Source organism: Elaeis guineensis, chromosome 3 (assembly GCF_000442705.2).
Source record: "Elaeis guineensis isolate ETL-2024a chromosome 3, EG11, whole genome shotgun sequence".
Classification (NCBI taxonomy): domain Eukaryota; kingdom Viridiplantae; phylum Streptophyta; class Magnoliopsida; order Arecales; family Arecaceae; genus Elaeis; species Elaeis guineensis.
The window spans coordinates 102,687,528-102,711,403 of NC_025995.2; the positions used below are offsets into that span (position 1 = coordinate 102,687,528).

The 23,876-nt window shown below is 36.1% G+C and overlaps 1 protein-coding gene across 3 annotated transcripts; it reads right to left on the reverse strand.

The window, feature by feature from the left end:
• Window positions 1–5,092: 5,092 nt before the first annotated feature.
• On the reverse strand, window positions 5,093–21,178 carry LOC105041339 (uncharacterized). Of its 3 annotated transcripts, none has more exons than XM_010918272.3 (9): window positions 20,988–21,176; window positions 18,627–18,732; window positions 12,420–12,706; window positions 12,091–12,196; window positions 11,594–11,980; window positions 11,435–11,514; window positions 11,229–11,353; window positions 6,856–7,101; window positions 5,093–5,401 (listed from the first exon to the last, which is right to left on the reverse strand). In XM_010918272.3, the coding sequence occupies exons 1-9, from the start codon at window positions 21,086–21,088 to the stop codon at window positions 5,379–5,381; spliced, it is 1,461 nt and encodes a 486-aa protein (XP_010916574.1). In that variant the 5' UTR covers window positions 21,089–21,176; the 3' UTR covers window positions 5,093–5,378. The 3 variants fall into 3 exon arrangements, with proteins under 3 accessions (XP_010916574.1, XP_073110284.1, XP_073110283.1); XM_073254183.1 differs by having other exon boundaries at window positions 12,420–12,753; window positions 20,988–21,158; XM_073254182.1 differs by lacking the exon at window positions 5,093–5,401 and adding an exon at window positions 5,600–5,999 and having other exon boundaries at window positions 20,988–21,178.
• Between the last annotated feature and the right edge of the window lie 2,698 nt (window positions 21,179–23,876).

Consider the following 23,876-nt stretch of genomic DNA (forward strand, 5'->3'; position numbering starts at 1 on the left):
TGTCATAGCCACAGGATGTCATAATTTTTTTAAAAGAAGAGAAATTATTGGGTAGGTCCTCGTCACTTAACCAATCTCACACAACCAACCTCAACCGGAGACATACCTCGGCAAAAATCGACGCCATTGGGAGAATACCGACGTAAAACTGCCGATGTGGAGCCGGATCATGAAAATCATTATAAAGCTGGTGTCGGCGCAAAACCAGGATCACCAGAGGGCCGATCTCATCAGAAGACTGTGGTCCTTAGGAAGCTGGCTTCATCGAGAGGCCGATCTCATCTAAAAGCTAAAGTCAGTGAAATTCCAACCTCAACACCATCTAGCTGTAGCGACATTATCCAAGTTAAAAACCACATCGACCAACGACCGGCCTGTTTCTCCAGTGGCATCGACGAGAAACTGACGTGGTTTCCTATTGCAATAGCTCTGATCCGAAGATCGGATTCTTCAGCTGCCTGCAACGCCTGATACTCCAAATCGATTATCTACTGATCTGACTTTCCAACCCTACTTGGCGAGCCCGAAACTGTTGGCATGCGAGATACTCATTTTGGACTGCTTCCAATCCCTTTCATCTTGCTCTGGCTAGTGGCCGATCTGGATATCGATATCGGCCAAATAGCTGGCTATCAAGTGTAACCATCATGCAATCCAATCAAGTCACATCAAGTCGCATCATCCTGACATCATTTCTAAGCGATCTACCGCGCACTGTGATAGGATCCTATAAAGTCATTAATTATGCCATATGTGCATGATAAGGCCCACCGCTGCGATCATCGATGCGTCAGATAAAAGGCATGTCCGCTGATGGGGCCATTTAAAGATGCCCCCATGCGGCTCCGTATGATTGGACGTTATTGGAATACATTTTTGTCTTTTCATCTTTCATCCTGCTTTCTCTATAAATAGAGGTAAAAGAATACTCCCAGGAGGTACACATACCCAAGTACTCAGTGTCCGAAACTCTGCCTCACTCACTCCTCTACCTCTTGAGCTAGAACTGACTTGAGCGTCAAGGGGTTGTCGCCGGAGCCATCTTCGGTGAGAGCTTTTCTTGCAGGTTTTTTGACTGCCACAGGACGCCATTGGCCAATCTTTCCATCTGGCCCGTGTTGCCCTTGTCTGTGTTCAACGCATCGTGAGTCCTCGTTGTCGTTCTCGGGCCTCTCGACTGTATCTTTTCTCCGACGAGCGATCTTTCTCCATTAATTTTCTGTCATTCGACACTCAAGAACGACGATCCGACTACTCCGTCGGAGACGAGCCTCGACAGGAATATTTTTATTATTCAAAATTTTAATTAAAAAAATAAAACTACATATTTTAAATGCTCATCGAAAAACATCATAAATTTTTATCGATGAAAATATCATTCCTTTTTTATGATTTCTGGAAGAAAATTTATGACATCATATGCAAAAAAATCATAATTTGATCGTGAGATACCATAATATCGCCATAAAATATCATAATTTTTTTTAAAAAAAATATTTTCATCATTTAAAATTTTAAATAAAAAATAAAATTATAAATATTAAATATATATTAAAAAATAATATTTATATAATCCAATCAAGGGATGATATATTTTTTCTACGTCGGATGGGATGTACAAAAAAAAAAAAAAAAAAAAAAAAAAAATTCCCTCTACATAACAATCCCCCCTACGTTGACGATCCATAACAACCCACTCTGCCGTTACTGTCTTCTGGCGCTTCGCCTTCTCCATCGATGAGGCTACCACCAAGCAACACCGCCTCAAGCACCCTCTCCGCATCGAGCATCCCCTCCACCTCTACGTCCTCCTAAACAAGCCCCCGCCTCCTCGACTCGACCTCCATCCATATTGGTCCCCACACCTATATTGTCTTCTCTCCGTTTGCCCCACTATTTTCATCTACAACGCCATCGTGGCCTCCATGCTCATGCCTACTACGTGGACGGCATCGCCTTCCTCTTCAGCCAATCCAGCATCTTCCCCAACACCATATCCTAAAATATGCTCAGCGACACCCACCGCGACGCCAGCAATGTCGATATCGCCCTTGACATCGACCGCTGGAAAGCACCTTTTCCCTCCTTGCACTCTCCTTCCGGGCACTTTATCGGTCGATGGCTCTACCTTTCCTGATGCGATCGCTAGGTTCTACCTTCAGTTTCCACTTCCAGCTTCCCCAGCTCTGGTTAGTTAAGCAACATCCATCCGATGTTATCTTCCCCTGCACTCTTATCGTGTGGATGACTTGTGCCAATCTAACTCTTCCCTTCCCCCCGGACATCTATAGCATTGCTCCTCTCCTGGCCTCCATGCCTACGTCGCTCAGACCTACGGGCAACAAGTTAGCCGCCCCAACATTGCCTCTATGAGCTTCCTGAGAGTCAAAAATTTATCCAAAAATTTATATTTTTTTAAATAAATATTTTTTTTAAAATAATATTTAAATAAAAAATAATTTATTTATATCCTTTTATACATTAAAAAATAATTCAAAAATATGTTATTCATATTCTTTTGCATTATATTTCTTAGATAAGTTACTAAGATCTATCCATATTTTTCATAATATATTTTATTATATAAATATTATTATATATATAACATATTATATTATTATTATATTATTATTATATTATTATATTATTATATAAATATTATTATCTATAATAATATATTATATTATTATGCTACACTAAATATATTATTATATTATATTATTATTATTATAAAGTTAAGGATATATTAGGAATAAATTGTAAAGATTATTTTTTTGGTTAATAGAAAAATCATTTAGTCACCTCTTATATGGGTAAGTAGAGATGATAATTTTTTTCGACTCGATGGATATCCGACCTAAATGGGATAGATTTTATCCGATCCGATTGAGAAGCACGGTGGGCATGGATTTTAAAAAAAAATATTCAAAACAAATTCAAATCGGATACAAATAATAGTATGCCCCACTCCGAATTCACCCCGATAATATCTTTCTTATTTAAATAAATTTAAAATTATATATATATATACCCACTAGTCCCCAACCCCAAACCCGCCCACGCCCCCCACCCAGCCACTTCGACATCTGCAGCGGCCTGACAGTCGATGGGTCCCCTCTTCCTCCCCCCATCCCTAACGGTGGCCCGATGCGTCCCCACCTCCCAACCCCTGGTGGCAGTGGCCTAGCTAGGATTTTGATAATATAAAACCCTAGCCATCATCTAAGCTTTCCTATTTAGCTGCTCCAAGCTTTCCACCCGACTGAGACTCCCAAGGATCGAAAAAACAGAGGAAACACTGGAGAAAACATCGAAAAAGTCAATCAAAACAAAAGAAAGATGGAAAAATTAAAAGGTAAGATCTTTTCCCACATAGATTGATGTTTTTTTCCCTTTTTGCTTCTTTTTCTTTTCATTTCATTCTTTTTTCCAGAGATCTATGGGGAAGGGGATCACCAGAGAGAGATCAGAGGGGTTTTTAGGTTTCAATTAAGGTTTTTTCTCGAGCATATGGGATTTTGTGCAAATTGTGCAGTGTGAGTTGGTCCTGATTGGGCAAAGGAGATCATCGGAAGGAGATTCGGACTTTTAAGTTCCAATTGGGGTTTTTTCTTGAGCATGTGGGATTTTGTGCGAGTTGTGGCTGTTGAGGTTTTGAAAGCTTAATCTTGGTGGAAGCATGATGTTTTGTAGGGTTTTGGGATGGAATGACGAGCAGCAGTGGGGCGATAGTGGAGATAGAGAATGAAGGCGAAGACTGAGTCGAATATAATCGAGATAGAGAATGAAGGCGAAGACTGAGTCGAATATAATCGACCCGACTAGATCCATCCTTGAAGCCCAACTTGAGATAGATACGGAGCAGATGCGGATATGATTTTTTTACTTATGAGGTGCGTATGGATATGGGCCAACCCGACCCATATCAAACTCATTGCCATCCCTTTGGGTAAAATTTTTTTTTATTTGATGAGTATATCCATGAAAAAATAATTTATCTATCTTAAAAAGCATAAGAACATAGGTAAGTCGATCAATGAAAAAATTGATCAATTTTTTCATGATATTTATTTACAAAAGAACAGACCCTTTGATTAAAAGATCAGATGAATAAGTTTAAATAAGCAGTCTGGGCTAGGCCCCACAACCGTCCAAGCCCATCCCGAAAACATATTTCGAGCTTTCAGCGGTAATCAGATTGGAAATTTCTACCGCTATTCCAGTCCAAAGTCCAATCAGGCTAACCCAATAAGCCAATTTAGACCGAAAGACCAGGCCCGATTTGAATTGGCCTTGCTTGAACCGAGATTTGTAGCCCCATTAACTCAAAATTCTCGGACTCAACCTGAAAGACTCCTGGCAATTCGGAGCAGAATCAGGCCGAGTTCTAAGATAAGTTTCGACCACCATCGGGCTCAGGCTTAAGAACCGAACCAGACAAAGCCGAGCATCCACTCAGGCCTCGTGGGCTTTCTTAGGCCCACGTCCGACCCGAACGATTTCGAGCCTAGCGGAAGACCGCAGCCGACGCTGGCCGGCTCACTTCCAGCGCCACCTTTAAAGCCATGAAATTGAATTCTGTGGGCTTTTCAATTTTTTTTTTTTCCCCCCTCATCTAATGTCATACATCATTTTTTTCCTTTTCAAACCCTTTCTATCTGCAAAGCACCTCGTAAAGAACCTCAATTCTCGACCAATGGAAAACAGAAAATCAAAAAAAAAGGATCAAACCACAGTTTCGTAATTAAAACCTTCTAAAACATAAATGGTGATTGCAGCACTGAGAAGAAATACCCCATCGTGCCCAGATTTATAATATGCGGCACTTGGACAAAGTCTGACGACAAAGATTGCAAGGCTGCAAATTGAAAAATTTCCTCCAATGGCTAACTAGCTAGTACGTCATAAAACCACGTGCCTACATTGCCACAGCACAATAAAATGCGCAGTAGCGGTCACCAGAGGGGGGGAAAGGAGGCATGTAGCCTTGCTCCACAAGACGGCAGATTAGAAATCATGGTTAGAAATTTATTTCTAAGCCATACCAAGCTGCTAATATCACAAGATAAAATGGCTGGAGATGCCCACGGTATTTTCTGCTGAAGAATCCAAATCACCTTAAAGTTAAAATCTCTTAAACCACACAAAATTGTAACGTAGACTGCACTCAACAAACATGAGTTCAGTCGAAGGATTGTCACTTTCCTAATCAACTCATTGATCATAGATAAGATCAGCTCTACCATATCAACGCCACAAGTCCCCCTAGAAATATACATTTACTTAGCTAAAGGATGAAACAGATGGGATCTATAGTTTGTAATACAGTCCTTCACTAGAGCAATAGCATGTGAAGAATGTGAAAAGGTTGCAGCACTTCAATCACTTTCATCTTCAACATCTGCAGAGAAAAGCAAAATATTCTGTTCACCTAAGCCTTCATTAAGTACAAAACAAAACCACTCTGTACCATAGACATGCCGGCAATATGAAAAAAAAAAGATTCATATTAAAAATTATCCAAGATTACCATTTGACAAAATGTGTTCAGTTGCTAAAACAAGATCAGTTTTTTCGATGTGTCAACTTGCAAGAAATGGAACATGTAATTGTGAATCAATATATTTTCCAACATTAAAAAATAACAATATGAAAGAATTAAAGATATACAAGACTAATAAATTCGATGAAGTTTCTGATGGAAACACCACAAGAGAATGAGTCAATAACCTGAGACAAGCTATAATACAAAAATATTTAATGTCAAACGATCACAAACAAGAATTCTATCAGTATTAACGACGGCAAGCAATAGATGCAGAGGGAAGGATGTGGTTAAAGGTTGTCCTGCATGACAAATTGAACGCCAGAAGCTTTCTCAAGCAGCATCAGCTGAATGGATGCCAACGAACAAATTATTTACATTAGATATTCATTTAGACTTCACTAATAATGGGCAGAGTGTGTTTCGAAAATTCATCAGCCACCTAAATGCCTGTCTGTCTCAATCCAAGAAAATCATCAGACGTCTATAAAGACATTATCCATCCCTGGTTTTCAGGTTAGTTTCAAGGAGCTAAACATAATCTATTTGAATATTTAAATCCACAAAATTCTCAGATAAAAACTGTGAAAAATATCACTATTATAAACACCCGTACAATATCTCCGAAGCAGAACAAAAGGATTTTTCTAAGTGCGCAAGATAAAATCATATTGTGTGGTATTAATGATCTTCTATGTCCATGGATATGAAGGAAACAATGAAACAATACCTACTAGAAAAGGAGATTTTTTTTTTTTAAAAAATATTTGATTATATTAAAAAGGCGCAATTCAATTGTCCAAAGGGAAAAAATTAATAGATATCTGATAAGAAACAATCAAATAGATCAGCAAGAAAAAAGTATTACAGCGTGAACACAAGTGAGATACAGATGCATACGGTCAAAGGTAGTCTTACATGACAATTTGATCAAACAATAGTCAAAAAACATATCAACTTATTCAGAATGAACGACAAACTCCTTATATGAAAGAGGGGTGGACTACATTGAGCTGCAGATAATTGAGCAAATTCTACCACTGTGCCATAAGCTATATGACATTGAACAGCTAGTTATTTTCCTGGAATGGTCAATTTCATTCTATCATATGAAACCCAAAAAAAAAAAAAAAAACATATGAGCAGATATTTCCCAGTTATTCTAATATCCAAGGCTTGCCTAGAGATCTAAACATGATATAAATGTACACATTTTACAGACAAATTCTTGTGAACAGATATCATATTAGAGGAAAATTCAAATTAATTGATACATAACTGGCTGTTATGCATGAATTTTGCAAGCATACCTTCATCAGATCCTTCACCTGAATCTCCCCCATCATTATCACCATCATCTGAACCTTCCTCATTTTCCTCATCATCCTCGTCTTCCTCATCTTCTTCATCTCCATCACTTTCAACTTCTATTTTAGGCTTTGGTAGAGGTATGTAACTGGATGTAGTTCTTCGACGAGAACTTGACACTATGTTGCTCAAGTCAATGCCTTCAAGTTCTTTTGCTCTTTCTTTTCGTTTTCTAACTGCTTTAATTTCTGTGTGTAACAAATAATCATGTCATTTCTTATTAACACACTAATTAAAAAAAATTAAACTGAGCCCACAGTCCATCTGACAAAAGAGAATTTAACCAGGGAAAGGTGCCAACCTAAAAATTTCACAAAAAAATCATTATTTTTTACCCACCATGGATATCTCGCTAATTTTTTCTAACATGTATAAATTTGTATAATCATATCAAGGGAAAACTATGTAATTCTGTGAGAATCCAGGAAAGAACCCAATACAGGAAATATAGCCATCTAAAACCATAACTTTATCATGATTTGCATCCATTGATCATCTCTTGTCCTAGTATTAACAATATAGTTAAAGATCTCTTGAAGATGAATCAAATCAACCCAAAATAGGTGGACTCGAATTCCAAACCATGTTTTACCATACCAGACTATACCGCCCCATAAACACCTAGGTGATCCTAGGAGACAGTGGCCCCTCAAATGCCTAAGCAGAAAGATGAGGTAGCCAGATGGGCATCCAAGTTAAAAAATCCCTAGAACTAAAACAAATAAATAACAGCCTTGTATGAGCAAATTAACACAAATATGTCTGTATGTAAGCATGTGTGGGTGTACACCATAATGGTTCACAAAAAAAAACATAAAAAAAAATATTTGACTCAAAAACAGTAAGACCATTAGCTCCTTAAACTATGAAGTTATCCTTGGTCTATTTTATCAACTTAAGATTTCTTACATAATAATTATTTATTTTGAAATGATATAAAAATATCGAGATTAATATCTTTGGAAACAAACTATAAAACACTGAAAATAAAACTAAAGAATGAATCACAGTCACATAGATAAAGAATACATTATACATGTCCATAAAGATGGTAGCATAATTGACAAAACAGATAAAGATGCATGCAGTTCAAGATTCATTAAATGCTTTCCAAGTTACTAAACTTCACAACAAATATACGAAGGGATGGTTTGAAATTTAGTGCAATAAATTTAGATCCAAACACCTGCGTGGTGTTAAATAAAAAAAAAAAAAAAAGGAAAAGCAGCATAAAAAAAAGCAGCAGCAGCATTAAGCAACTAGACACCCAGGGGACCACCCCATCTTAAGGCTTGGAAAGCATCATGCACCAATGCTGTCCAGCTGCATCCTGCATAGGTGCCCAGGCAGCACCCCGTGACAACCTTGGATATATTATAGTGAGAAATTACACCTATAAATTATTATAAAAATATATCACATATTTAATTAGTTTATACAGCTGCTCATCCCATGTCATGATAAGTTTTCTAACTTTCTATCACAACTTGTTAGGACTCCAATGAGCAATAACCCATTCCAGCACCTTGTAAAGATGTACTGTCAGCCTTGAGTTTTACCTTGACCCATAGCAAAAGATCCATTCTCGTGAACTAAAATTTCTTCCAGAACAATCATCCATGAATGCTACATCAGAGTCATACTCTCCTTTTCAATTCCCATCCAGACTTCTATGATCACTCTTTAAATGTAGATATATGTCACAACAATTTCTGTATCTAAGAATGCAATCCAAGGGTATACACTATAGGTGAAGCTTGCAATCCCTGGACACAAGTGTTCCATTTTATATCTATGCCTTTGTCACTATTAGACTCCACCAAAGGACATACATCAGGGATGTAATCATTTGATGTAAACAGAATTGTGGGTTTTCCCTTCTGTGTGTTCCCAGAATACAAGGTTTTATCCAGAGGGAATGGAGAATTTGGGAGATTAGGATTTGCTAAAGAGAAATCTGACTGAAACTAAGTAATTTGTCAAGATGGGTTTCTTCAGAAATAATAGACTCCATTTAAATAAGCATCCACAACACCCCACCCCCCCCCCCCGCAAACCCCAAAAATAAATAAATAAATAAATAAATAGAGAACACAATAAAACAAAGAAAAGGCATTTTCAATTCTCAATATATTTTTTTTACAAAGACCGCACCCTAAAAATGCCAAACAAAATTTGTACCCTCATGATAGGTCTCGAGTTATATGACTGCATTGTTTACTGCACTATAGAGCATTAATAATTATGGGCAGGTGATTGTGGCACTTAACCAAGTAAAAACCACATGTCAAATATCCTAACACAGCACTTCTCTTCAACAGCATAATCAACTTTGAACTCATCATCAATTCGACTTTTTCAAGACAAGTCTTACCAACAATAATCTCATCGTAAAATCTTTTCCACCATCAGATGAATACGCTTGACAAATTGAAGGTCAGAAGAAATTCCCGGTGATGCATCCATCACGAACCATGTTTTCCTTGCAGTCTTCATGCTAAACACTCATTTCATGTTGTGGAAGATAATAGCTGCTACTTCAACATTTATGTTTCTACCATCACTATCATCTTACCACCGCTTCAGCTCTATCAAGCCATGAAATTGCACTTGCTAAGTCATGATGTTTTTGTACTTACCCGTAATGATATATTCTGCTAATGAGATACAACTTCAAGGATGTAGCATGGCAGAACTAGAAGATTTCCAAGGTGTGGGTCACTGTTCAGTTTGGCATTTTCGAAGGATATGTAATTGTTATCTGTATGGAACTTGGGGGCAATGAAGCAAGATTGAAATTTAGAGCATATGGATCTAAGAAATAATGTTAAAATGCAAAAGATAGGCTGTTTTGGCTGAAAAATGATGCGATCAGTTTTAAAATCTTCACTAAATAGCAATAGGAACAAAACAAATGAGAAAGGATTGTCAGGCCACTGCACAAAGAAATAAATGCAGGGCCGTCAAAAAGACGAAGTTAGATACCCAAAATGATGTATGAAGTCCAGGACTAGAATGAACCATTGATATATTTGAGAGAGCAAGCAGTTAAAGATCAACTTGCTGGAATGTTTTGGTTATTTTTCACAATAGGCATAAAGTGAACTACAAAAATTTGATATTTTTGAATAACTTAGTTCTATCTTGAGTTTGATTTGGAAATTTAGGGGTTGCAGGGAAATTTCCAGATTTGCTGAATAATGCAGCAATATTAAGAACCAGCAGGTTTAAATTATGAAAGCTTAACTAACATAAATAGATTTTGACTTCAGAGTGAAGGGTTACTGGAGATTAAAATGGCTGGGTTAATTGATAGTTTGAAAGTCTAGACAGATATTTGAAAGTCAAAGACAAATAAGATGAGCAGGAGAAGAAAGGACCTTAAAGAGAGAAAGCATGGAAGATAATTTATTGTTATATCATCAGGCTACCTAGCAAGGTTCGCAGTCTCGAAACTGGAAACTGGACCTCGTACTGGTACCAAGCCCATACGATGTTGGTATGCCTAATACAGGGTCAGTTCGGCATACCAAGACTCGGCACAGTGCCCATACCGAGTCTCACTTCGGTACAGGTACAGTAATGTATAGGGTAGCAAGCACTGGTACACAGTAATATCTATTTAAGACATCTCATTGTTACCATGCCAATCAATCCCCAAACCCTCAATTTTATGACCTATAAGAGAAGGCATTTGCAATGATGCTCAGGCACATGAGATTGCACATTAAGTTGGATTTGCTAGAGCAAAAACTGTTCAAGAAAATGGTAATTTGCAGTTGACACAGATTATACAACTATTGTGGAACTTTTTAAAAAACATAATCAGCAAATCATATCCCATCAAACATTTAGATTATAACAGATAACAAAACCATGCATATTTTGATTGTAACAATATCTATATATGTGTTTAACAAGATCCTGAGTGATTATTTAAGTCCCTTTATAAATACATATCTGGTTGGCATAAAAGTATTCGAATATGAGGTTTGCAGAATCAAAAATTAGGTTGCAAATTTAATTTTGCTAGCAAAAGACTAAAAAGTCCAAATATCAGAACCAAGGAAATCAATGTATTCTTCCCCTTCTTACACTAAAAGTCAATTTATATTTAGGCACTGATTCCTGCTATGTTTGCATGATGTGTCTTTTCCATCACTCGAGTTATTTCAAAATGTCCCCAAGGTTGTGCAATAGACCATTCAAACAACAAAATATAAGAGATGTTAAAATCAACATAAACATAGCATGAGCAATATCAAAATCCACATATGCCTAAATGCAGCAGTCACAATCAATACTAAAAATTCACCTTTTTCAGAAGGATTAGTTGATAGCCCTTCCTTTTGAAGAATCTCCTCCAACTCTTTTATTAAGAAGGCTTCACGTTTGCTTTCAGGAGCCTGTTTGGCCCTCCTATAAACCGTTGGAGGAACGCTATTTCAAAAAATACATAAAGTTAATAATACTGGTTTGTGCATAACGAATTGGATAACTGGTCAGAGTAGTGCCAAATACCCCATCCCACAGGATTTGATTATTGACTTGAGGTGCTCTACTCGTTTTCCATACACTTGAGTTGGCTTCTCTTGTTTCTTCTGCATTTTGAGAAAATGAACATAATAAGTTACCCATTAAACCAGAATTTTCTTGAAGAAATAATATGAATTGTAAAACCTTGACTTCCTCTTCCGCAGATGAGTGAGAATCGCCATCCTCAGAGGACTTTGCACCCTCATCTTCCGAACTCTTGTCTTCTAAGTCTGCTTCCACAGGTTTTTTCTTCTTAGAAACGGGTGATTTATTATCTTCCATTGATTTTTTCTGCCTTTTCGGACTTTTCAAGCTAGCTTTAATTTTTTCAGCTGTCCTCTTTTTTGGTCTTATTTCTTCATCAACCTCATCATCCTCACTGAGGATATTGTTGCTCTCTGAGTTATCTGATTTCCTATGGGCCTTTTTAGAGACTTTGCTCAGGCTTTTCTCACCCACATCTCGAGAAGCTTTCTTAGGTTTCTTCTTAACACCATTTGCAGATTTAAGAATTTCGGGTGATTGCAGGACCTGATTTAAAAAGATTGAGGAACAATCATGTTTTATCTGCTTCCAGATATGGTCAACTGATAGCAAAAATACTATTGTAGTTAACTAGTTACACTAAATGTAAGCCTCACCATATCTAATTCTTTGCTGATAAAACTTTTGTATGCATCCAAAGTTTTCTTTGCAAGTTTAAGATCTTCCTCCAACAATCGACGAACTTGTTGTAAAGTAATACGCCTGAGTTTGTGATATTTAAAAAAAAAAATCATGAAAGGCATAAAATGAATTACAAACAAATCATAAGAATTTTTCTGTCAATATCTGAGAAGAGACACAGTTTAAAATTAATGTAATGCATGCCAACAGTTACTAGTCAGCTGACATATGGGACAGATGTTGCTTGCAATTATAGTGAAGTTAGAGGTGAAAATACAACAAAATGTTGAGTAAGTGAACATACTCAGAATTAGCTCTAAAATAAGAAGCCCTCTTTTTTATTGCCTCCTTGATGGTCTCTTCATTTAAATCACTGTCACTATTTTCAATCTCATGATCCGTTGATTTCTTTCCAAACAAAGCAGATCCTTCTGTTTCTTCAGCAGGGCTGGAACTGTTATTTTTTTGTTCGATTGTTGACTGAAGATATTCAGGTTGACCTGACTTCTCTTCTTTCACTGATTGAGCAGGTTCTGTTCTGACTTTTCCTGAGCTTTTGGATGCATTCTCATCATCAGCACCATAAAAGTACTGCAAAAAATGATCAATGTCCCAAGTTTCCAGCTTAGGAAAAGTACCTAAAGAGAATCAACAAAATATAGTTCATCTGAAGCTACAAAAACAAGCTGTAAAAAAAAATCCAGTCAATGTTCAATGTGGTACATTAAAGCTAAAGCAGCTAAAGAGCAACATGGCTTCTGTGGCATGTCTTAGTGGCAAAGCCACAAAATCTTAGGAGCCAAAATCAGGAGGTGTGTGAGTGGGTGCGCGTGCAGGGAAGTGGATATTTTAGATACACTTTCCAGAAGAAAGTACTTGGAAAGTCGGTGCAGATTCGGGATTCCAGGAATATTCCAAATCCTAGTAGAAGATTTTGGCAAAAAGCACACCACAAAGAAGAGAAAGAGAGCAACACAAGTACACCATCGTAGTAAAGAAATTGAGAAGAATTACATTCTTAGTTATTTTTCAGCATGGTAACTGATGCTAAGATTATATCCTTGATCATGGAAATAAGAAGTCAATTTGCATGCAAAACGAACAACAATAAGTTCTAGCCAAGTAGAAATGTTGAAAACAAACGACTTTATTATCAGATTATGGAACAAAAGGCAGTAAATTGAAAGGTGGATGTGTCCCATTTTGTAATGCATTAATTCTTAAAAAAAATGAACAAGATTACAAGTTATCCTATTACTTCGACATAGCTAAGGGGGTTTGTGTATAAATGTGCTTAAGGAACACCAACAGGTTGAAAGTAGCACTTAAAAAAAGCTAATTAATAAGGTTAAAGCATGGTGTAAATGTTTTTGGAAAATTCATTATGATAAAACTTTCTTAATTGAGTTCAACAAATTGCTAAGAATCACATGATAGTGTGACACACCTCTTAAAAAATTGAACTTCATACTTGGTCCTATAATCGACAAGTCATGATGAAGCACCTACCATCAGGGAATAGTCAATGGTGAAGACTACAGGCCTAACAACAATCAATGCATACTCTGACTGATACTTTAAAGCCTGATCAACTGGTCCAAGTTGACTCGCCCGACCCGTCACTTGTTAGTTATTACAAATTCGATCCAATTAAAGTTCAAATTTATGAAAAAAAAATCACTCAAACAGCACTGACCGATGCAGTTTGACCATTTGAACCAACCAAATCATGGCTCTCAGCCTGGCCCACTCAGCAAAGAAAAAAAAAATACTGTTATAAACCCGATGGAATCCTATTTGAGAAGGTGGGCACTGTTCACCAGATTGGAGAGGAGGTCTCTTGTTATCAAATTTGAGAAGGATAGGCATTGTTGACCAAATTTCAGACAAGAGGCCTACCAGATACTTTGCCACTTCTTCCTCTTCTCCCTCTTCCTTGCCTCCACTACTTGTCCACCGTGATGATGGGACAAGGCGGTCCAACTAAAATCACAATCATCTGATCCAATCTAATCCAACCAACAAAAGACAATGATCAATATAGTCTGCCCAAAAATTAATGATCTTCGATGGTTCCAACATGTAAGTCTCCTCACAGAGCATCCCATATATAACCTAATACTACCAATGTTTCAGAGGCTCAAACTGGCAACTCTTTCTCATCATATCTAATGATAACCTCCTAAACAAATTTGGTTCTCATTCATCAATCCCTACCAATGTGCTCTGAACCTTGACTTAACCAAATAAAAATATATATTCAAGACAAAATAGTGAGAAGAGTTTTTTTCTTTTTTTTTTTATAAAGTTTAGAATAGTGGCATTCCATACAGAGCTATCATCCACCAAAATAGAATTATGTGATCCCTTCTGCCTCCCTACCCATCTCAACCTTCTCAACATTCACTTTCTCCCATAAAACAAAGCTTTATTCATATTTTTGTGGATGTTGTCCAATACACTGCTAGCTCTAAAATCCTTTAGATTCGTTACCTCATTCTACAAAGTAAGTGTGACAATCCCTTACAGGATTTCATTAAAGTGCAAAAGACTTTGTGGAAACCCCCTTACTAATATTGTTCTCGTATATTTGACAAAAAGAGTAAGGGAAATCCATCAAGATTGAGGGCATCTTTCTTCCAAGCATAAATTGCAACTTGAACCTCTTCTTCCACAAATTCTAATCCCAAGGTCTTTTCCTACCAACATCAAAATAATTTTCTATGCTCCAAGACTGTATGCTTCGATCTTCTTTTCTTTTTTCAAGAAAAGACTTTTGTGGAGCATCTAGTTGTAAATGATTTTGCTTTCCAAAGACAGGATCCAATTCAATCTCTTTATTTAGATTTTAGACAAGTTTTTGTCCTACAAACTATTGGTATATGAAAGAATTTAGTATTCTCTAATTCGACTAGTAAATTGCACGTGCCTACTTAAGTGGAGGTTGCAAAATAAATTTCTAAAATAGATGGGTTGTATGGAGCATGGAATGATGAAAAAAATGAAAATTCAATAGCAAGCTCAACAGTAAATAAAACTGATGTGTCAAAATAAAACTGATAAAATCAGAATCAATTTTAAATATTGTATCAACCAAATTATACATGTCAATATAGAAAGGCCAAAACACAATATATATAATAGTGGCACAATATGTACGAACACATAAGTTGGATTAGTTGAAAAAAATAGACGTGATAGATTTTTTCTATTGTACAACATAACGTCAAAGAAGAGCAGTGTAGTTAAAATCAAGCAATCCATGATGTGGATCATACAATCCAGATCAAAAACAAAAATGCATAAAGATTCAAATCAGGCACTAGGATCATTTCTGAAAGGACTGGACGATCCAATTTTAGATCATATCATCCAAATCATGAATCCATTTGATCACTCAATTCACTTAAATGGGCTGTTTGTGCACTGCTAATGCACTTTTTGCTCTTTCTTAGGATGGATAATTTTCAGATTGCAATTAGAATTTGTTTCATTGATTTTGAGGATGATTAAGAGGAGTTTTGGATGCCTAAAGGTTCTTAATTTATCTTCCTTTTAAAGAGTGCTATTTGAATTCAAATTGGGGTACAGATACATGATCAGCTGAATTTCTCAAAGTAATAATATGCAAGTACCTAGTTTCCAAGTATGAAGAATTCTAATCCATACTAATCCAAGTTTCAGTTCATTCAATATTAGGAAAGTATTTGTTTGCTGTTTATTTAGTATTTAGAGTCATTCTAAAAGCAGGAAAGAAGTCTGATGAAATGTATTAGAAGAAGATCTATATGCAGCTGCAGGGAGATGATTGGACTGAGATTTTTGCAAGGAAGATTAAAATAAATAAGTTCCGCAGGCCCCTTGTTCCCTACTTCCTTTTCCTCTTTATTATTCTTCTCTTTTATTATTATTCTCTTTCTATTGAACTCTCCTCAACCCTTTTTCTCTCATGTTTATGATACTCAATCATCTAATCTTTATTGTGATAAATACTGCTGTTAAAAAGCAGATTTCTCATCAATAAGCAGATTTCTCCTTTTTGGTTACCTGTTACTTTTCAGCTTTGTTATTTTTCCATGTTTTTCAAAAAAATCTGAAATTGTTAAAATCTATGATTCAATCTGACCCAGCATATGAATTATGATCCAATCCAGATCTTAACAACATTGACCAAACCAGTCCAACTTGACTTGCCCTATCTTGAACAGATTAAATGCTGAACTGCTATAAAACCCTTTCTTTTGGATAACGGATAAGAGAGTCAGATGCGAATCAGCCAGATGGGGGTGGCAAATGCAACCAAACAAAACCCAAGTGGCAATAAAAAAGATGTATAAAAATGATCTCTTTTAGCTTATGAATGAAAATTATAGATCCTTTATGGACTCTAATTTAGTATTTTCAATTATAACTACAAAACCAGTAATAATGATATAAGAAACTGAAAAAAGACTTATGCAACTCAGCCCACAGGATGTTGCCCAACTGATAAATATGGTTCCCTCATGAAGCAAATCAGCTCAAAGCTTTAACATGCTCAACTCATCTGAAATTTTGGTCAAAAAGTTTTAACGCAAGTCCAGCTTGAAACAAAAACCCCTGACTCTGGCCTCCCCAAATTATGGTCCACAAAATATGGGTTATTTAGTCTGTGCCACCTGTATCATTCATCAGATTACTCTTCCATTATATCATCCAAAGGATGCTCATTAAGATGAGACTTAACATGATTTATTAACATCGAAAAACAAAGCCATACGAGAGTGAAGTGTTCTAAGTTCTTTTAACCTCCTCCAACCTTACCACTTAATCTATATCGACAACCTTACCAGCATCATATTTGGTGAGCAGATCTGGATCTCCAAACTATCAGAACATTGCACATCATTCCCAACCTTGTAGCTATTAATGAACCAAACATCATGCAACAAACGATGCAAGAATTAACCACTTTTTCACAAACCATCTATTATGCAAAAAAAAGAAAAATTAAAAGAAAGATTTTATTCCCCTTATGGCAAAGTCTTGCTTTAGATAGTCTACTTGTTTCGAATTTCAGATTCGGGCCTCATCAAAGGAAGCATGCGTTCATTCTCCAACATCTTGCCACTATATCAGGTGTCTATACCACAACATCTTGCTTTTCTTCTCCCTTCCTCTTTTTTTTTTCTTTTTTTTTTTTTTTTTTTGTGGGTGAGTGTGGGGGGGGTAGTGTTTGGTGCATATCAGCCGTTCATGTTCTGTACTTTTTTACTATTTTATCATATAGAAGGATGGCTGCTGGTTATTAAATACCGCTTTGGTGAACGGGTCATATAGCCCAACTTTCAGGGCCCACAATCTTTCCTTATCAGTATCATGTGCGCTTATCACACAATAACACAACATGTGTATCATTCAATAATAAGGCAAGCAGCTCCTTGGCTTGCCCCACTGGCCTCCCCCCTTATAAATATGACCTCTCAGCATCCCCATTGCCGATTACAGATGCTGACCAGTACCAACCACCACCTAGAAATAAAAAAAAAAAAGTCAAAGTTTTAATTGGTGGCACCATTGGAGATTTTATGTATAGTTTAAGGATTTGCTATTTCCCCACATTATGAAAGAACCTCATTTTCACTGTCTTCCTTGTACATAAGCTCTTAATGTAAAAACAATAAAATCCAAGCTGGAAAAAAAAAGGTACTAGGAAAACAACTGATTTGTTGGTGATCGCATTATCTCTTTCTTGCTTTCTTTTGATTCTTTTCTCTTATGTTTAAACTGCTACCATGTGGCATGATTATGATCTAATTTATCAATTTATAATGATTTGTGCAGGATTGACATGTTAAGGTCAACAGAATGTTGTATTCAGACAAATAGGGGCAGCTATCACTTTGACATAAGCTAGCATATGCTCTACAAAGAAACTATGTGATAGAGATTTAGAAAGTATGCTTCTACAAATTTAACAGGCAGATAAGAGAGTTTTGTCTAGTTGCACATAATTTTCAGGAAGAATGTTCGTCAACCTCCCTTCTTATGTGAGTGCCATACCCTAAACTGACAGAAACCTTGGTTCACTTGCTCATAAAGCAACTCAAACTCAATAGAAGTACTGAAGAAGTAAATACCTTGAATGAAGTAGTCCATACACAAGCAAAAAGTTCTAAACTTAGTCTTCTGGATTATATTTTATGTATATGAAGAAACGTATAAACATGTCAAGGTCCATCGATATAAGAGAAAAAGTAAACTTTTAAAATTACCATAGATTCTCTTTGTTGGAGTTGGTTGCTATATGAATACTAATAAAAGTTAAATGATTGCAAATAAAAGCAATTGTGTAACAAATACAGAAATAACAAGCAAGCCATCTTAAAAGCCACTAAACAGAGCCAAGAGAGAATTACAATCATACAAAGTAACAATGGAAGCAAAATGATGAATGTACCCCAAATACAAGAGGAGCTGATTGAAACCTTAATGGATGGTTAAGCCGAGGTTTTTTGAGTGATGGCAGTACCTCTTCCAAACATTGCTTTATAAACCTCTTATGGACATCCAGTGAAAATGTCTTCATCCCTAAGTCCTTCTCTAGTGCTCGTCTAACACCTTCAAGAGTCAAGGAGCTACAACAAGAAAAGTATTACAAGCTTTATAATGTCTATTCACCAAGAGTTAAACATCCACATGTACTACACCATAAGGTAAGGAAGAAAATAGCGAGCTTTATGATCAATTTGAACTGCAAAAATGAGTTTATGGAGTGTGAAGAATTCCAAGATTAGATTGGCATATAAACCAAATAATTCAAGGATATTGATATTAATAAGAAAAACATGCAGGTGATTTCCTATTAACAACAGAAATAGAAATAGTAGCAACAGTCGCATCAGAGATTAAAACCAATATTATTTTAAGCCCACTGAATTGGTAAAGCAAACTTCATAAAGTAAATATCTGTGTAAATAACTATTTCCCCACTGTCAAGTCCAACTATGTAATCCTTCAAGGACTTGTCGACATTATAGACCTTTAAAATTGAATATCAACTAGTCCAGGAACACCATATAGGCGAAATGAGGCATGACCAATATGACATAAAACAGAAGACCATATGGATGCTTTAAATCTTTGTCAATAGCAATAATTGTTGGATCACAGAGAATTACAGATACAGATGATCTAAACTTCAGTCCTTAATCGGAAAATTTGTAGTCAAATAATTCTTGAAGTTTTCCCTAGAATGGTATTAAAGATGATGTTAACAGCACAAGGATTAATCAATAAAATAAAATAATAACAGTGCACTTGATACCAGACATCTTAGTCAGTCACATCAACCACTGCAGCAACCTGGTCCCCCACACTCTTAACAAATTTAGGCTTCATGTGGCACATGGAATTTGATCATGACATGTCATGATTCTCCTCAGACAATGGAAGTGAAATCCACATTCATGACCCTTGGGTTTGCCGGCTATTATTCAATAAGTCAATGAATCTGTGGCTATCTTCTCCTACCAACATCCTGCCCCTAACCTTATAACTCAAGAGGCACTTGATTTCTTGCAGAATCACTTCTCAGTACATTGATCATCCAGCTTTTACCTTTTTAAGTAATTAAGTTATTTTGATGGCTCCACTGATGCAACAGTCATTTTCATCTAAAATTGCTTGTGGATTTTTCCTAATAAAGTAATCTGCCTTGTGTTGTTGCATGCTAAGTTTCACCTACATGATGCCTTGAGATTGCACCATATACGTTTCTAATTCCATATTTCTATTTCCTGCTTCCTCCTAAAATTTGAGGATTCCTTGTTGTACTTAACTAGTTTACTTTCGCCATTGGATGTTGCATTCATCCTCCGGCTAATACACACTTCAAGAGTCCTAAAGGATTCCAATCGTACAGCATTTCCCTCCATAGCAAAACCCCTTTTATCTCTTGTTGACTTCACGGCTTAAAATATGAAATAAATCCCCTTATTATCAGGATGTTACGTTGATTTTTTTTTTTAAATTTTTTGTTTTTGTGAAATTCACAAAAATGACAATAAATCGTTCATTTTAAGAAGTTTTAGAAGAGATCAGTTCTTTTTTAACCAATGGACTTGAGGATTGCACTTAAAAACCAGCCTAACAATATAGCACTGGCCAAGCCAGTAAAACTTATAAAGCAAATAATCCTTTTTGAGCCCAATAAACTAAGCTGAATCCGTCAGAAAAGGACAATGACCGCAGCTTAAAGCCTTAAGAACAAACATTTCCGCGGCACAATTCAATTTCTTTTGTCGAATATTTATCAGTTTTAACTGTTGCTGGTGGTAATTACATTCCATCTAACAGTGGTAGCAAATAAATTCGTTCCCTAATTTGAGAAAGATTTGCGTAAACATTTAAATAAAATAAAAGGCAAAAAAAACATATATCTCAGCAGCAAGTTAACAGAGCGCAAAAGAACAAACCTACCATCACCGACTTCGATCATCCTCGGCATTATTCATCTCATATAGTAAACCCGGAAATTTTCACCAGCCAATGGAGGAAAAAGCGGCACCAGGCAGACCCTCCCAGCCAATCAATACATCCTACCCACAAGATACCCGGAAAGAAAAAAAAAACCCTAAAACCTCAGAGAGACTAAGAACTTATGAGACGGACCTAAGATGGTAAGAAACCCCCAATCTTTCCTCGTCTTCCCCTATTATTGAATGGGAACTAGACCCTAATCCTTTTCCACCATCAAAAACTCCCCAAAAAGTAGATGAAATAAAGATTTCCTGAGTCCTTGCTATCCTCCAAAACCCTAAAAGAGAGATGATAAAAATAGTGCCAAGAAAAGAAGCGGGAGGAAGAAAGGAAGGAAGGGTTTGGGACTCACTCTGCCTGCTCCTTGAAATCCCCCACGCGAGCGCGCATCGCCCGCGATATCTCCGCCTCCACCTCCTCCTTCGGCTTCTTGGCTTCCTCCTCTCCCTCCATCGCTCCTCTCTCGCTCTCCACAGCGGCTGAAGCCTGGAGACTGGAGATGGTGGGGCTAAAGAGAGAGAGAAGAAGTGCAACGGACTGCAGAAGGTGGCCTTGGGTTGGACAACTTGTGAATCGTGGCAGTACCCGGCCGGATTGGACCAGACGCGTTTCCAAGGTTCATAACGCGGATAGGTTGGGTGAGTTTGCGAGTTCCATCGGGTTGGGTTGTGGAGCCAGTGGGACGCAATTTAAGTTTCTTCGAAGAGCGCACATCCACGAACCGAGCCGTCAATCCGATTGATGAACAATCTATTTTAAATAATTTAAATTTAATATAAACATATTTAAATTATAAATGAATCAACCCATCTAAACCTATTAATCCATCGATTTGTTCCTCCTTTAATCTATTTTGATCCATTTAATCTATTTAATCAAATCTATTTAATTTATTTAAAATCTATTTAATTTATTTTTAATTTATTTAACTCAATCCACTTAATATATTTAATCTATTTAAATTATTATGATCTGTTTAATAAATAAATTATGTAGATTGAATTAATTTATCATTTAATAAATATATCGGATTCATATCTGAAATTTTAATCGCTTAATAAGCAAGTTGGATTCAGATTAAACCCAATATTTAGTATAAATTATGATAATGATGAGATAATTACTCCTTTTCTTCTTCTCATTATTCTTCATGGAATTGAAGATTATTGTGTTCAACATATTCATTATTATTTGCTTCCAGAGTCTTGTGGCTTTTAGCCTCAAATCTAACTAGCTAGTCTCATAATAATTATTCAGCCCAAAGTAGAACTTATCAGCTGGTATCACAATATTTCGCATGCAAGATTTATATCAAGCTTTAGCTTCATATCTATTTTTTTTTTTTTTTGGTTGCATAATATCTAATTTGTTTGAGATTGATGCAGAGACATAGGTTGCAATTCATGCAGGTTCTGCAAGGTCGGAGGTCAACAAAAGCTCATGCCAGTGCAACATCCTTTGCTTGGCATATAATAAAATCAAAATCAGCTTATTTGTGGTGTAAAATTCTAAAATTCTTACACTGAACCTTAACCTAAAAGGCTCCATTAGCCTCCACACTTCGCACATTGCCGATGCATGGAATCCTGGTCTTAGCCTAAACATTTTTCTTTTCCAAAAGAATGGTAGCATGAAATTCTTATGGCCTCTTTCTAACAAAAAATGACATTCATTTGACCCTTGGACTTCATATATGCAGAATTTGTGGCATTCACGTGCCTTAAATGTGCTAAAACCTTGTTATGTAGTGTAGACGACAATGTATGGCACAAAAAAGACGGACTCCTGACAATGAGATCTTTTAGACATGAAAATTTATATAATTTCTGTATCATCAAATGAAATATAAATAAAAATTTTACTTATAAAAAAAAATTTGATTTATGAAGAAAGGTGCAGTACAATACAAAAATTATTGTTACATAAGCCTGCATCAAATATTTCCACCATCGGTGTTGAGTGTTAAGAATGTTCTAGATTATCACAGCTGTAATTTAATGAGGGTTTGAAGAACAATCAATATCTGATAGGCAGTCACAATCTCTAAATAAATAAAATAATTAATCAAATTAATCTTGATTTATTCATCATATCTAATTAATTATAACTAATAATTGCAATTATTAGTCCTGATTAACCAACCAACCATGATCAATTAAACCAATCCAATTTTTTTCTTTGAGAGAAAAATAATTAATCACAACTCCCTCTGTCATATTAATCATATTCTTAACAACAAAAAATTAGCAAAATAAATAACTATTATTGTATGGTTCTTTTATGATGGTTGTTGAAATCATAACTATTCATTTAAAACTTTCACCAATTTTTAATTAATTATTGATAATTATCTATCCATGTATCTAAAATTAATTAAAGCATACTGAAACATGTCAGGATTTGCTAACATTCTCAACGCCATTTGGTGAAAAAAATTAAGGCTTTACATGCAAAAAACCAAATAACAACCATGAAAAGCATGTGTGGTGTAAAAATTAATGGCGGAGTCACCTGCCTTCTTCTAACCCCCGCAAATGAGAAGCATGTTAAAATTTTTTAAAATTCATAATGCCATTTGGTAGAAAAAAATATGGCTATGCATACAATAAACAACAATCATAGAAAGTACGTGTGGAATAAAAATAAAAGTGGAGTTGCCTGACTTCTCCGAACTCCAGAATTTATTTTACACAAGTAGAAATAAATAATTAGAATAATTTGAGTTATCAAATCTATCCCTCCATTCTTTCTCACTTTCTTTCTATCATTCTGATCTAAATCTATCGTATCACCTCCTATATCGCTACTGGTATTTACAAAATCTCTAATTGAGTCAAATATACATATCCTCATCGTCAATCGAGTTTCTTCGACTATGCTACTATCAGCATGGATCTATCATATCCCTCCACTCTTTATTCCTTCACCTAATTGAATTATATTATTTTTATACTTACCACCATCATCGATTGGACCTCTAGTTGAAAATAATCAGTCGTGCCACCACCACCAAATGAACTTAGTGGACTACAATGCCATCGAACCTTATGTGATCTTCCTCGTCTAGTCCAACCACTGTCTTAGATTGGTTGTGCTAATGTTATTACATCCAATTGGAGTATTTTAACCTCGCAATTGTCCTTTGCTCTCTCCATTCTTCTTCTCAACAAGGGTGAGGTTTGGCAACATATACTTTAGCTTTGGCAATAATCAGATTTGCCCTCAATCTCACATCTCTTGA